This window comes from Garra rufa, chromosome 1 (assembly GCF_049309525.1).
Source record: "Garra rufa chromosome 1, GarRuf1.0, whole genome shotgun sequence".
NCBI classification, from domain to species: Eukaryota; Metazoa; Chordata; class Actinopteri; order Cypriniformes; family Cyprinidae; genus Garra; species Garra rufa.
This window is the reverse complement of record NC_133361.1, coordinates 36,591,976-36,607,599: the sequence shown is the minus strand read 5'-3', so window position 1 is coordinate 36,607,599 and position 15,624 is coordinate 36,591,976. Positions and strand designations below refer to the sequence as shown.

Here is a 15,624-nt window from a genome sequence, read left to right as displayed (position 1 = left end):
ATTATGAGCACACTGGTTTGTAATGCAAACAGTTTTACCGTTTACTGCACTTTGTTATTCTTCTCATTATTTCCCTACAGTGGCTAATGAACCGGAACTCTCGCACATTCACAGAAAACAGCTTCTGAGTTAAAAAATAAGGCCGATAAACCATAGATATGTAAAGGTAGATGCAACATTGGACCGCTCCAGATTTGTTGACGTGACCGCCGTATTGGAATAATCTATAATTTGTCACTCTCAATAAAATCAGTGAGTTTCAAGATGCAACAACATTGCACAGCATCTAGTTGTAAAAAACGGCTAAGTAAATATTCACAATTAAAAATAAACTTTCACAGGCAAGAATGTGTTGGTTAGAGATCGACCGATATGGGTTTTTCTATAGCCGATGTCGATGCCGATGTTTAGAGGTCAGGGTCAGCCGATGGCCGATATGTGCTGCCGATTTTTTTGGCCGATTTTTAGGGCTGATATCTTGAAGTTCTTCCCTTTATTTGCATGCTAAAATGTCACACTAATAATAAGTTAACCAAACAAATCAAACTGACCAAGTATTATATATATATAACAGATAATATAAAAAACTGTCAATCATTTACATAAAAGTTTTAGAGCTGAGATTAATGTTGAGATTAATGTTTTAAATATACAATTTGAATACAGAAATTTTAAATGATTTATATAACTGAGAGGACCTACCAGCAGATGGCGGCAAGACACTGATTTAATTACTGAATCATAAATGATTTATAGAACTGAGAGGACCTGCCAGCAGATGGCGGCAAGACACTGATTTAATTACTGAATCATATCATTCATTTGATTCGTTCGAACAGCTGATTCATTCCTGAATAAAGCGAGTGACTTTATGAATGGAAAATTGAATCATTTCACAAGATTCGTTTAAAAACGTAAGTTCATTCTTAAACGAAACAACGCTGTTTAAATGGAGATGCACAGCGGCTCAGTTGTGACTTGTTTCAGACTACTTTTGATGACAAAAGAGAGCAAAATCTTACTTTAGATGAAGAAATAAAGCAAAATCAGGCAATAGTGTAATCCAACCGCCACCCGCCGCACCATATTTTTTCCTGATTTAGCAAACCGCACACGATCTTCCTATTACAATTATTCTAATTCTTAGTTTTGCATGCTGATATGATGAATGGATATTTCATTTTAACAGCTGATCTGCACATCGCTGCACACTTATATAGGCTTAATCACTCGTGCTTTTAAGCCAAATCCAAGCTGAAAAAAATAACGTTTACATCTGGACGTGACCATAGTTACAAACTCGCAGTATGGGGTGACGGAGAGACGGTGTGGGCGCATCAGGGGCAATCATCAAATATATTTAAAAGGAAGCTGGCGCCACCTCACCACATAACCCAGGTTCAGATTTTAGAAAATGTAGTTAATGTTTGCATCATTATTGATTTATCTCATCCACCCGCGACCCCACCCACAAGTAATTAGAATGCATTTTTTTATTACCCAACCCGCAGATATAACCTCCTTCCGTGCATCAATGTCTCCGAGCGGGCGGAATAACGTAGCGCTAAATCACAACGCTGCCGCCTTCTCCACCCCACAAGTGAAATTCTCCGAATCGGATACAGGAAAAATAAAACAAAGCATAACACTGGGGCTAATATGTTAGCAAGCTTTCTGATAGTTTTCGACTACAGTCATTAAACTTAACTGCAAGTAAGCAGAGCTGGATTAAAAAAGGCAAATAGGCACGTGCCTAGGGCCCGATTGGCGGGATGGGCCCAGACAGAGGGACAAAAATAAAAAAATTTAATAAATAAATAAAAAATAGAAATAAAATAAATGTACAAAGTCCTATCTACAATTTATTTCAATATTTATTAATTAACTAAAAATAGTGACGATGTTTATCTTAACCATAGACTGTTACATTACGTTACATTAAAGTTGTAGGTTGTAAAAACCGCGTCTCTCTGGTCAGCCTAGGGTCCGAGAATGCCAAAAAAACCAATCGCCACTACCAACCTTTCCACAGATAAGTGTTCCAACCAATCAGCGTCAGGGGTTTGGTGTTGTGACTTTCGCTCCGCTCCTCACATCACAGCACCAGTAGGAAAGTCCACAACACCAAACCCCTGACGCTGATTGGTTGGAACACTGTTTGTTTATCTGTGGGAAGGTTGGTAGTGCCGATTGTTTTTTTGGCATATCTCGGACCCTAGGCTGACCAGAGAGATGCGTTTTTTTCACAGACAATTTATGGGGCAGGCAGCGAGCGAATCGTGAAGAAAGGTCAGCTGAAATTGACACTTCATGTTTTAGGCTAGAAATCGCTGATACAACCTTTAACACCAGCCCATGACTGTATATATAGAGGCGCCAGCCAGTTAAGTCCGAGGGGACGTCAGTGGCGATGAGAGGTGGGACAATAAAGCTAGCAGGCAGGTGTTTTTTTTGAGTAGGCTAACATTCAAGATGCTTTAGGGTGCGGCAAAACGTAAAAAGAAAAAAAATGAAGAGGAACAAAAGAAGAGACAGCGGGGGGCTTTACAGAAGTTTCTGTCGGGCAGCCGTCCGACATCTGTGAACCTGCTCGAGTCAGCAGAGCCAGAGGCCGAGCCAGGCCCGGAGACACGCCCGAAGACGCGGTGGAAGATGCGGCGGGAAATGCGGCGGAAGATGCTGTGGCGCCGTCAACATCAGCGCCGTCACAGAAGGACAAACTGATGGAAGAACAGCAGCTAGCCAGAAGTGAGAAAATCTCAATTACAACATTTATAAATGGTGTAAGCTATTGCATTTTGCAGAAAATCTTAATGAAATGTGTTGATTAAATGTAAACAGAGCAAATAAGATAAACTTATTTGCTCTGTTTACCAGTGATGCGCGGGTCAATGTATAAACAACCCGAACCCGACCGACCTTTTCAACTAACCCGCCCGCAAGTCGGACCGCAAAAAAAAAAAAAAAAAAAAAGAAAGAAAATTTTGTACCCGACCCGCTTCCTGACCCGCATGTTTAATATTGACGACTGACACCAGCGATTATATGCGGTGGAGATGCGTTCACTGTCAAACATCATTCGGCATTAATTAGGTAATTTTGTCAAAAGAGATGTTCTTGATTACAAGAAAAATACAGATTGTTCTTGTTGTGATTTATTTTGTCTTTCCTTTATACAGACTTAAGTAGTTTCGTTAGTAGTATCTCGCTCAATATCGCATTCGATATTAAGCTCGATATGGCGTAGCTTGTCAGAGATTTACGTCTCTGTGTATTAATTGACCTTATGCACGGAGCGTTCTTTAGAACTTCCGCATAAAGATAAGCCAGCTGGTAAACTTCCGCTGAAGCTCATATTCTATGTGCTATATATTAGGTGGACACTACTGAGACTCATCTACTGCCTCGTTCTTATCAGAAACTGAGAAAAATTATAATCGCAACATTATAAACAATGTTAGCGGCATGAACATTCAGATTCATATTATTTAACAACATATAATTTAAATGCGGAGCCTGGCAATCCCGTACTCTCTGTATCTGCATAGTTGTACATTTAAATGCTGACAGCTAAACACTATCATAACGTGTTTAAGCTAACGTTAACTAGCTAGCGATACTTCTCTTCAAGGACATCTTAATCGTATTCTAGATAATCAATAACTTGCCTTCATAGTCATGAACACATTTTTAAAATCTTACAATATTTTAAAGCCTTTTTTATTTTCTAACTCTACAGCTGTAAAATAAAATGTACTTCAGGGACTCACTTTTTATTCATAAAAACGGCATCGGAAAAAAAAGGCTTTTCACGGAAAACAACGTCTATTTATGGAATTACCCATATAACCAATAGATGGCAGCAGAGGATTATTTATTGTGAAGCTGACTTTTAAAATCCCTATATATTTTTCAAGACGTCTTGCTTTTTGATTTATTATAAAATTACTAGTATAATAAATTGTAGTATTATTGATGGTATAATAATTAAATAATGCACTCAATATGAATCAATATGAATTTGAAATATTTTATAAAACTACATCTTTTCATTTTCATTGACTAAACGCGCCTCACAATATCGTTCGATATATTGTCCAGCCCTAAGGTAAATATTATTTCATAGTATTCTTAGCAGTGATATAGGCTATGCCGATTAGCATTGAATTCTAAATATACTTTATTATAATAAAAATTATAATAATAAGAACTCAGATTAACCATATATTGTCATAGTTGTGTGTTTATTAGTCAATCTACCTCTATAGACCAATTATAGGTTTGTAAACATTCGGGATGCGCACACATCTTGGTTGCAGAAAACCTGGGAGAGAAAGCCTTTACAGCTAGAGAATTACATTGATACAGTACAAAATAGTTAGTTTAAAAAGATTATAGATTATGTTGATTAGATGACATTTTCAAAATGTTCTCCACTTATTACAAGAGCTTGTCACCCAGCGATTAGTCTCAGCCTCAGACGTCACGCCCACGGAACGTTGGCTAAACGTCTGATGCATATGGTACACTTAACTGGAAATACTTCAGGAATGTCGAAGTCGTCATCTGATTAGTTGAATTTGACCGGATTTCCGGGAGACGCGAGTGTCGCGTTTATTTTCGGTCCGCCGGGAAACAAAGCGCAGACTGATTTACTCTGTGTTTTGCTAAAAGGTGCTTATGCAGACGCCATTGTTGTTATACACATTTGCGACGTTCGCGAACAAATTACTGACTTACTGCTTGTTCTCCCTCTTCTTCGTTATCTTTTAATGCAGGTTATTTCAATGACTGACTTGTTGCACGCCAGTCTGTTGTTGTGGGGGCATTTCCACGCACCGAAACGTGACGCTGAACGAAACGAACTGTGATTGGTTGTTTGACATGTCGATCAAACGGTCTTATGGGTGGGACTTGGCCAATGAAAGCTGCCATGAATTCCAGACCTTCAGCCGTCAGTCTGAAGGTCTGGCTACGCGAGACTACCCAGCGATAAGCACTATTATTCAAAGAAATTGACGTTAGATAGTAGGATAGTTTTACGGATACGCAACAGGGATTCTGGTGGCAGAAAATGTCGGTTTTCAAGTGGTAGTCTATGGAGCCATAGAATAAAATAATTGAGAAAGGTAAATTTGATTGTATATTTTAAAATGCTGTCTTTATTCTTAAAATTCCGAGATTATATCTCACAATTTTAATAAGGAAAAACAACTCATCATTCTCACTTTTCCCCTTGGCTCAGAAAAGGAGTTTATATGCCACACTTCTGGCTTTTTTCCCCCTCAGAATTGACAAACTCACTATTTTTGAGGTAAATCCAAATTAGGAGATATAAACTTGCATTTGTGAAAAAAAAAGCCAAATTGCAAGATAAAATAAATAAATGTTATGAAACATTAATAGTAATAGGCAGGGCCTAAAACTTTTTACCACACCTGCCAATGGCCGTTGACAATATATTTTTTTTTTGACCGGCCATGAAACTCGTTTTGAAAAAACAGGCAGTTTTTACTACTTCAATGTCTAAACATATTTACAATGTTTTTAATTTGTCATGCTACTGGTGTCTCTATTAAATGCATTTCCCCTCAATTTTTCCTATTAATTATAGCCATTCAGCATTACAGTATAATTGAAAACTATTATTTCTTATTTTTAGGCTCTAAAATATCAAATTGTTCTTTGATTTACATCAGTGACAGACTTCAGCAGGTTTCACTTTAAAAGTAGCGTGGTCTCTTTAAAACCTGATGCGCATGACGTGGATCTGACACATTTTTACTTTATAACTCATTTAAGACTTTGTTTACGAGGTAACTCACCAAAACCATGCATTTTGACATAATAGTGTGTTTTCGCCCATTGAAACGTTACTTGTGCGCTGTCTGAAGCGACTCAGCAAAAGCTTTCAGCCGAACTTCTTTGCACTGTTTAGATTCTCGGGTTATAAAAAATAAAAAGGGAGTAAGTTAATTATAACGCAGCAATGTCTTCTCAGGTAAAAGTTATTAGAACCGTGTCTAGAGACAGGCTGGCCATCACTGCTCTGACCTTATCAGCCCATTTGTATCGTTGATTCACTCTTGTCGCTGACAGAACAGCTAATCACGATGGTCTTATTTGCTTATGTCAGAAACACAGAATCTCTTTAAAAACTGGATTTCATTTTCACTACATTGCATTGTTATATTTCGTTAAAGTTTTACCAGCCAACTGGCTACTGACACAATTACATATACTCGTCAATGCTGATTTTTACACGCATTTGGTGCTTGGCGAGTGTTAAGTTTAGTCCCTGGTGATAGGTTTAAATCATACGTCATGCTGTAACTGTAGGGCTAATACAATATGTCCCCTATGAACTGCATATGTGAATGTTATGTAGACCTATTGTTTAAATCAAAAATAAGCATTTAAAAGTAGAGTAATCATAACAGTTTTCATCCACAGTATGTCTGTTTAAATGTCTGCGTTTAACTTCAAATGGTGTCTGATGACAATATTCTCTAAAAATTATTTGCATTTCGATTTTGACATCAAAAAGTTAAAAAAATTTTTTTTGTTTTGTCTTATTCCATGGATTTTACCGGTTTACCTCCAGTGTTTTTCTGCAACCACTATGTGCACACAGCTGCAAGTGACATAACTGTGACGTCTACGTCCAAATATCCAGGATTTCCTGGAACGATGTGCATTACCTTTCTTCTATGGGGCATACTTGAAGTTTCAGCATGAGAACGCCCTCTGGCCTTCGGATGGAGCAGTATTTACTACTGGTCACAGAACTGTGCTTCGCTGACAAGCTGCGCTAAAAAATCACAGCTTTTGCCTAATCACGATTGCAGTTTAATTTCGATTAATCATGCAACCCTAATATGTATTAACTCAATATTACAGGTTTTAAAACTAAAGTACCTTAAATGCCAAATTAGTCAACAGCTTCATCTTGTTGTTTTATGTTAGTTTAGCAAATGCATCTTCTGAACTGTACTGAAGATATAGACATTCATACATAACTACAGTTGCAGTGCAGATGCACAACTTGCTCTTGAATGTTTACGGACCAGCTTTGACATTCCAATATGGTGGATGGCTTACAGCCTCTAATAGGGCATCTATCTATACATATCTATAGGATTAGTGTTTACAAATTCATAATACTCGATTCGTAATCGATTGTGGCATCCCTGATGTAGCAGTTCAGCAATAAGCATGAATCACACAATATGATCAACAGGCATATGACAACATCAGCACAAGAAGTTCAAGCTCCCTGCTGAGGGTTACTCAGTCTCTCTTGGTAAGTGCATGGTGCCATTGTACTCTCAGCCGCTGGTTGTCCTTGCCTCCTACTTGTTAGTGCGTCACAGACCAGGAATGAAACAACTCTACTGAAGAGTCAGCTGGGACACAACACTAAAATTTATGTAACAAAACTTCAACGTCAATTTATGTGAGCAGCCACTGAAATAACTTGACTCCCAAAGCTTCAGGCTTTGGGGAGATCAGAGAACCTGCAACTTGCATTAAAACCTCTTAAGAAAATGCTTTGGTACAGTTGGAACAGTATTATCATTAATGTGTTTCTTAACTTGACAATGATTTATCTGTGCTTTTAGAAGCATTTTCATGCATATAGTCATATTTAACTGCATATTCAGGATTCGGTTGAACCAAAATATTGAAACGCCTGTCTATAGTGGTCCTTCCTTATTTGATCACGTTTTATCAAATTATATATGTAATTAAATACATGCACACTAATTCAATTTAGGTGTGATTTCCTAATTATCTTGATGTAGTCTAATCAGTCTTTGGGTATGAATATGCAATGCTCAAATTAATTAAATGTTGAAGGTGCAATGGTAAGTTTTATTTTTAACTAGCTCAATCATCTCACATTAACCAGTGGTTGTGAACTGACATCAATTAGTTTTGTTCCTCTTTCTTTTTTTGTTCCTCACAGTCTCATATTTGACACATTACAGACATTTCATTCATTTTGGAGAAATATTCGTTTTGTACAGCTGGTCATGTGATGTCAACATGTTAGTGCCCATGAGGGGGCGACCCGCTCCATGTAGAATAAATCGCCTTTTCAAGATGACTACAGATTAGTCTTTAAACTCTTAGGGCTGTAAATGATTCTAATAATATTTCTCTGAACAGCTATTTCTTTAAAGTACTTACAGAAAAAGAAAACACTGAGTGCACCTTTAAGTCTTCTCACTTCGAGTAGGTGTTCTACTTATACAGTATCAACAAGGCAGCGCCTAGTCATATGATGGACACTTTCCTTGCACTATAAATTTTCATGAGCCTCGCTTTTCATTATCTACTCGTAAATGTTTCCCATTGTCTCCTTCTCATTATGCCGTTGAGCTCTTTCATGTAAATGTGAGAGAGGTTTGACAGAATCTCTATCAATCAGCTCCGCTTGCCAAAGGTAAATGAGTGGGAGGGTGGGAGGAGTCTTGTACCAGCGCGTCAGAGTGTGTGTGCGTACCGGTGCGTAAGGAGGGCACTTGGGCGGAGAGGGACGCAAAGCATCGCGCCTGAGAGTTCATCGCAGTCTGAAGCTTTGCATTACATGTACGCACTCCGCACAACTCACTCCAGTGTACAGGCTCGCACAAACTTTCCCCGCGTTGAGAATGGCAGAGCAGTCGAACAGCGATGGAGAGGAGAGGAGCGCACCCATGAGGGGCTTTGCCCGACAAGGTGCCCTGAGACAGAAGAACGTTCACGAAGTTAAGAACCACAAGTTTATCGCTCGCTTCTTCAAGCAGCCTACTTTCTGCAGCCACTGCACGGACTTTATTTGGTAAGAGTTTGTGCGCTCCCTACTAAAGTGTATGGCAAGCTGCTTTAACGTTTATTTATTAAAGTAGTAGTATGGTGTTGCTAGTTCTAATTTGTGTAATTGCCAAATAATCCAGTAGTGACTAATGTTATTTCAAACGTACACTGTTTATTAAAATACATTTGTATTTAGTAAATACTGGTAGTACTCATTTTTTTAGTTGCTAGTAACTGTTCCGTTTTATTTTTTTACTAATAGAGAGATGCTAGCATCTAAATATGAGGTCTTAAAATGTATTCTTATACATAATGACTTGCCAGAACTGCTCATTTGCCATTCACTTAAATGTCTTTTTAGTTAAATGAAAAATATTTCTAGTAAAATTGCAAATGGAAAGACACTGTTGTCTAATTAAATGAATAACAAGCACATAATAGGTATTGTAACAAAAAGAGAATCTAGTTAAATTAAGGAGTAAATGTTAAAATGGCTTTCCATAGAGGGGGACCTGTTACTGTTGTGGCTCAGGTGTAACACTGTACACTGTTTCTTAAGACCTGTTGTGCTGTCTATCTAGACCACACTTATTTATGGGTATCATTTGTAGGCTCAGCTGACTCAGAACAAGCCTAGAATAGCCAAAATACTGTTTTGGTAGGAGCTCACTTGGTTTTGAGCGACGGTTTTATTGATTTCTCAAAGTAAAGGATGTAAAGTAAAATGAAAATGCAAAAATGTGAATGAAAAATGACTTAGTTGCAAGACAATACAGAAATGAGTCATACTACATGATACAACAGTCAAACCACAAAGTGATTTAGTGTATTATTTTTTTCAATAAACTCTTTCTTTTATCTTTCAGGGGTTTTGGGAAACAAGGATTTCAGTGTCAAGGTAGGAATTTTGTTGTTAAATTTTTTGAAAAATCTGTGAAAGTGTAAAGTGCTTGTGGTGGTTTTTTGGAAATGTCTTGCAGCAATCGTAAATCCTTTTTCAAGGACCTTCAGTATTATATATTTGACATTTCTTAAAGCTTTTCACTTGTGATGGTGTTACTGGAGGATGTGTTGACTGTGTTCAGAGTCCTACATGAACTTCTAAGGTCCATTTTGAAAGGGTGTATTGAGGTTTTCAAGAGGTTTTCACCAGTGTGATGATCTTGGGAATCTCAAAATGGTGCCTCAAGTATATTTCATTTTTATAGAGTAGATATTACGGTGTTACACAAAGCATCTTGATAGTAAAAATGGAAACTAATTAACAGGACGTTTCATAAACTGATGATCCTGGAGATATTCTTATTAGGTAATCTCTGATTTCTACATATCTAATTTAAATTAGGTTTTCAAATCATTTTAACAACACAAGTCTAATTCTACCTGCTTAATTGTTCAGATTTGAAGCATCTGATGTCCTCACTGCAAATGTTCATGCCTCTCATTTCTCATTCTGAAAGACACTTTCATGTTCGAGTATGAACAAGAATGAAATCATGTTGAAAATGCAAAAAGGCATCCGGTTAGCGTTTTTCCAACTTTTGCACAGGCCTGGAAATGTGAAGTTTTTTCACGTTTTGTAGCATTGCAGTTTGTACCTGAAGACCTGTGGATGGCTGTTTTCTTCACTGTATGAGTCTAAATTACCCTGGTAAAGCGATTTTAATTCCTGCCCCCCTTCTTATGCATTAAAGGCACTGGTTGTTCTTTAAGGCGACTGCAATTACCGGTCACGACAGGTCAATGGCACCCTCTGCGGTGCTGCGCTTCTCCATTTTTCCACCGCAGGCTTCAGGACTAGCTCTAATTACAGGTGCACACATGAGTGTATGATGACTTTACCTACTGCTCGATCTTTCTCCTCTTTCCCTCTGTTCCTTGCTATTTTTCTTTCAGTCATCCTCTCAAATCTATTCCCATCTTCTCTAAACCTGTTGAAAGCCTCCATTGATTTGCGTGAGCAGCTCTGACTGTATCTGGAATACCGGACCCCACAGGCGCTGAGGGAGAAAGGGAATTCTTCTGCAAGGTCATGCTCAGACATGCTAAAACCTGAGGGTCTCTGCTGGAGAGCAAAGCTGTTTGTGCCTCCTGTAGATTGTGCCTAGAAGAGTGAAGCTCTGTTAGAACAGTGTAAGAACTATATGTCTTGTTCATTATTAATGTAGTTTGTGCAGTTTCTTTTCCTCCTTTTGGTGTGTATCGTGAAACCACCAAAGGAGTGTTTAATAATTTAAAGAATATTGCACTAAATGTTTATGGTATTTTTGTCTTTTTCTTAATCTTGACAGTCACATCCACTTTAGTTGAATAGAAGAGAGCAGCCTGGAATTTTTCTCTGGATTATTACCTGTTTTAAGGGTGAAAAATGTTGAGTAGGGTTGAGTACAGGGTGAACTGTTCCTATAAGGGAGCTTTTACATTTGGCTTGTTTGTTTCTGAACCTGATGCCTGATGTTTTCTTCCTTAGATCTCCCTTGGTTGTTGGCATATGTGAACCTGGCAATTGCACTTAGATCTGAACCAGAATGGTCAGAGACCGCTGTTCATTTGTGTTGAGAAAGCAACCCAATAACAGACCAAGCTGTATCATAATTCATAATTGAAGAGTGTTACCTACATAAGACCTGAGACACATATTTTGTAGACTTTAAAATGTTCTGTTGTAAAAGAGAATCGAATCGAATCAAGGTGAAAATGCAACATTGTAACTTAAATCCTTGTTTTGGAACAAAGCAAATGAAATAGACTAGAGGTCTGAAAATACCCCAAATAAGTCTAGTTTTGTTCACAGAATGAGCCTTTACAGCAGTGGCTCTCTTAATATACAATTAATGAAATGACACCGTTGTGTAAAGTAAACGGTTACACTGATAACTGTTGTGTAAAGTTATGGTAAAAAAGGTATATTCATTTATGAAAGGGAGGACTCTTTTTGTAGACATTAAAGGCCTTTCAATAACACTATGTTACAAATTTGTTTCTCTTTAATAGTTCTTCTGTAATTCTGTGGTGCTAATTATTATTGTACTATTTATTGTTACATACACTAAAATGCTGGGTTAGAAGTGCTGGGTAAAATTTGGCGACTGGGTAGTTTTGACCAAGAGGTTGGGTTAAATGTTTAACCTTCCTGGTAGATTTATTTAACTTAACTATTGCTTAAAAATTGCTGTGTTTATTGCGTAAAATGAACCCAAAATAGATTGAAAAAGTTCAACAAATGAACATTTATTAATGAGTCAAATAATTAATAATTAAATAATAAACTTTAGAAAAAACCTTAGAAAAAGAACTTTAGAAAATTCATTAAAAATGAAACATTAGTTTAGTACAGATATATACATTCTAGATGTTTCTGTGACATTCTGTAATATTCTAATGCCTTCTGGAACATTCTGGGACTAGTCGTAAAAGACAAAAATCATCCAACGTACACTTCTAAAGTTTTAGATGACTCACTTTTGGCAACTTTTTATGTTAAACTGTTGTTGGCTCAGTATTATGCATGTCCCATGTAATTTTAATGCATGAGTAATACCAGATTAGCTTGTATAAGTTGTCAACATTTTTTTTTTAGTTTCATGAGCACTGTAAATGACACAAAAAGTAATGTGGTTTTCATATTCAGCATATCAAACTCTATAAAGAAACGTTAAAGAAGAAGTTCACTTTCAGAACAAAATTTACAGATAATTTATTCACCCCTTGTCATCCATGATGTTCATGTCTTTCTTTCTTCAGTTGTGAAGAGATGATGTTTTTTGAGAAAAACATTTTAGGGTTTCTCTCCATATAGTGGACTTCTATGGTGCCCTCGAGTTAGAACTTCCAAAATGCAGTTTATTTGCAGCTTTAAAGGGCTCTAAACGATCCCAATCTGAAGAAGAGGAGTATTATCTAGCAAAACGATTATTTTCTAAAAAAAAAAAAAAATACAATTTATATAACCTCAAATGCTTGTCTTGTCTAGCTCTGCGTGAACTCTGTGTATTCAGGTTCAAGACAGTTAGGGTATGTTGAAAAACTCCCAACTCATTTTCTTCTCCAACTTCATCCTACGTTGCTGTTTTAAATTTTTTTGTAAAGGGCGTTTGATCAACTTTGCACGTTTACTTTTTAAACACTGGGTCGGTTCTTCTGCAGCATTGTAGGACGATTTTAAAGTTGGAAGCGAAAATGAGATACCCCAGCTATCTTGAACCAGAATACACAGAGTTCACGCAGAGCTAGACAAGAAGAGCATTTGAGGTTAAAATGTATATAAATTGTAATTTTTTTTTAGAAAATAGCCAATTGTTTAGACTAGATAAGACCCTTCTTACTCGGCTGGGATTGTTTAGAGCCATTTGAAGCTGCATTTAAATTGCATTTTGGAAGTTCAAACTCAGGAGCACCATTGAAGTCCACTATATGGAGAGAAATCCTGAAATGTTTTCCTCAAAAAAACAAAATTTCTTTGCGACTGGAGAAAGAAAGAAATGAACATCTTGGATGACAAGGGGATGAGTAAATTTTCTGTAAATTTTTGTTCTGAAAGTGAATTTTGCCTTTATAAAATAAAAGCGCAAAAAAAAAACCTTCATAAAAATTTTTTCACAGTGTAATCGTGATGTGCGCACATCCTCAAAATCATGAACAAAACTATGCAAAGTAAAAAGTAAATAAATAAATACAACCCACACTACATTAAATACAGGTTCATTTGCAGGGAGGATAAACAAAAATGGTTTATGCAGAACACAGGATGGGAAATTATTGGCAGAATCAATTTAAGTTAATTTTAAAACCAATAATAAAACCATTGAGGCTATGATTATGAAGGCCCATGGACATGTTATAAGAATGGACAGTTCTCGCATCCCTCGGCAGATTTTTTTATGGAACTTTGTCTCAGGGTTACAGGAGTCGTGGACGTCCAAAAAAAAAATTGTTACAAAGACTGTATTAGAAATAGTCTGAAATATGTTGACTTCCCTGTGACAGAGCTGGAATCTAGAGCAAAGGACAGAGCCAGTTGGCATGTAGTAACCAAACTGGCCTATAGAAAATTTGAAAACTGTCGGCGAGAGACAGCCATGGCTGCTAGGCAACGCAGGAAATATCCCACAACTGCTCCACCGACCGCATCCTTTCCATGCCCTCACTGTCCCAGAGTGTGCGCATCCAGGATAGGTCTACTTAGTCATAATCGTTCACATCAGAGGAAGATTGCACAAAAAGTGACCAAGAATCTAGTTCATTATACTACTTACAGATCAGTCCTCACTGGAGTAACCTGTGGCATGCTGAAGTATGCAGTGGCTCAGGACTGTTTTAAAAGCTTTTGAAAGTAATGCCTTATGATATTGTGTTACTCCATAAAAAAGTAACTTAGGTACACTTTATGGAAAGTAATGCATTACATTACTTTTGCGTTACTTTTTGTCACCTGGACTGGGCTTGCTTATTTGTTTCTTCATAACGAAATATTTTTGGCAATTTTAAACACCTTTTTTACAACAAAAGTGAAATTAGTAAGCCCCAGGGTGAAGGAAGTGCCTCTGCCTTTACACCTCACTCCCATTTTTTCTCAAAATAGGGACATGAGATATCTCAGTGAATAAAAAGGAAAGCAAAATAACTTATTTGAAAAAGTAACTCAGATATTTTCTTGTAAATTTAACACCATTGCATTACTTTGGTAGTTAACTGAAAAAAGTAATCTGAATTCAAGTTGCTTGTAATATGTTATTCCCAACACTGACTATCAGTTCCTGGATCATACTGACTTGAAACTGAGATTTTAAAACCTGTGTGTGGAAATCATAGGATTTTGCCCATGAAAAATGTTATTGCGTACTTCAAAGGAAATAATATTATAGCCTATTCATAATTATATTCATTACTAACTTATGAACTTGGGATTGTAGTGTCTAGAAAACACAGCAAATTCTTTTCCCTTCAAGACCTTTTCAATGTAACAGTGAATCCATCAGCCTTTAGGCAGCAAAGAGACACAAGTAACAAGCTGGCAAGTTTTGCGTGCTTTCAAAGGAGAAAATGAGAATCTGAAGAAGGTTTTCTTTTTCCTTATGGAATACCAGCACAGCTGTGATCTGGTTCTTCCTTAATCATCAGTGTGTGGAAAACAGTGAGTAAATAATAAAAGAGGATTTCCTCTTGCTGTCAGCTTGATGGTGAGCCAGCTGCTTAGGAGAGCCTCTTTTGCCTCCTCAGCCTTAATTGCAAAATTACGAGTTTGAAGAAGAGCTGGCAGAATGTGCTACATCTGGATTGAACGGAGAAAGAGAAAGAGAGGAACAGAGACAGAGGAAAAAGCGCATGGATGATGAGAAGTGAGCAAGATGGTCAGCAGAAATAAGTTTTTCAGTTGAATTTTCTTTGCGATAACCACCTGTTATTGGTTCATTTTACCTGCTTATATGGGAAAATGAATACCCATTTAACGAAAACTTAAACTGATATTATGTGAGAAACAATCAGAATCATTTAGGCTTACAGAAGTTCTTAATAATGGCAGTTATCTTTGGTATATTTCTACACCTAACACATTTCAAACCCACCCTGATGATTTCTGTCTCCAACCACTCACCTTCTGCCTAAATGCCCTTGGAGATGGAAGCAGACTGTGGTTGCATTTATATATTTGTGATGCAGGGGGTGTCTCACACCTCGCACTGTTCTGTGCAAAGGCAGAACATAACCACATCTGAAGGTGTGGGCCGTTTAAAGCCTCTATAAATAGCATAAGTGTTCCATGAAGCTGTGCTTAAATGGGGGGGGGGGGGGGGGGGTGTATGTGTAGGCGTTCGGGGAGAT

General features: G+C 37.4%; 1 protein-coding gene across 2 annotated transcripts in view; it reads left to right on the top strand.

Annotated features, from left to right (window-relative positions):
- The first annotated feature begins 8,545 nt into the window (after positions 1-8,545).
- Positions 8,546-15,624, top strand: part of prkcbb (protein kinase C, beta b) — a 202,621-nt gene continuing 195,542 nt past the window's right edge. For both annotated transcript variants that reach the window (XM_073839551.1, XM_073839542.1), the window contains exons 1-2: positions 8,546-8,827; positions 9,669-9,700. In XM_073839551.1, coding sequence (XP_073695652.1) covers positions 8,658-8,827; positions 9,669-9,700 — 202 coding nt within the window. In that variant the 5' untranslated portion in view covers positions 8,546-8,657. The remainder of the gene's footprint in view (positions 8,828-9,668; positions 9,701-15,624) is intronic.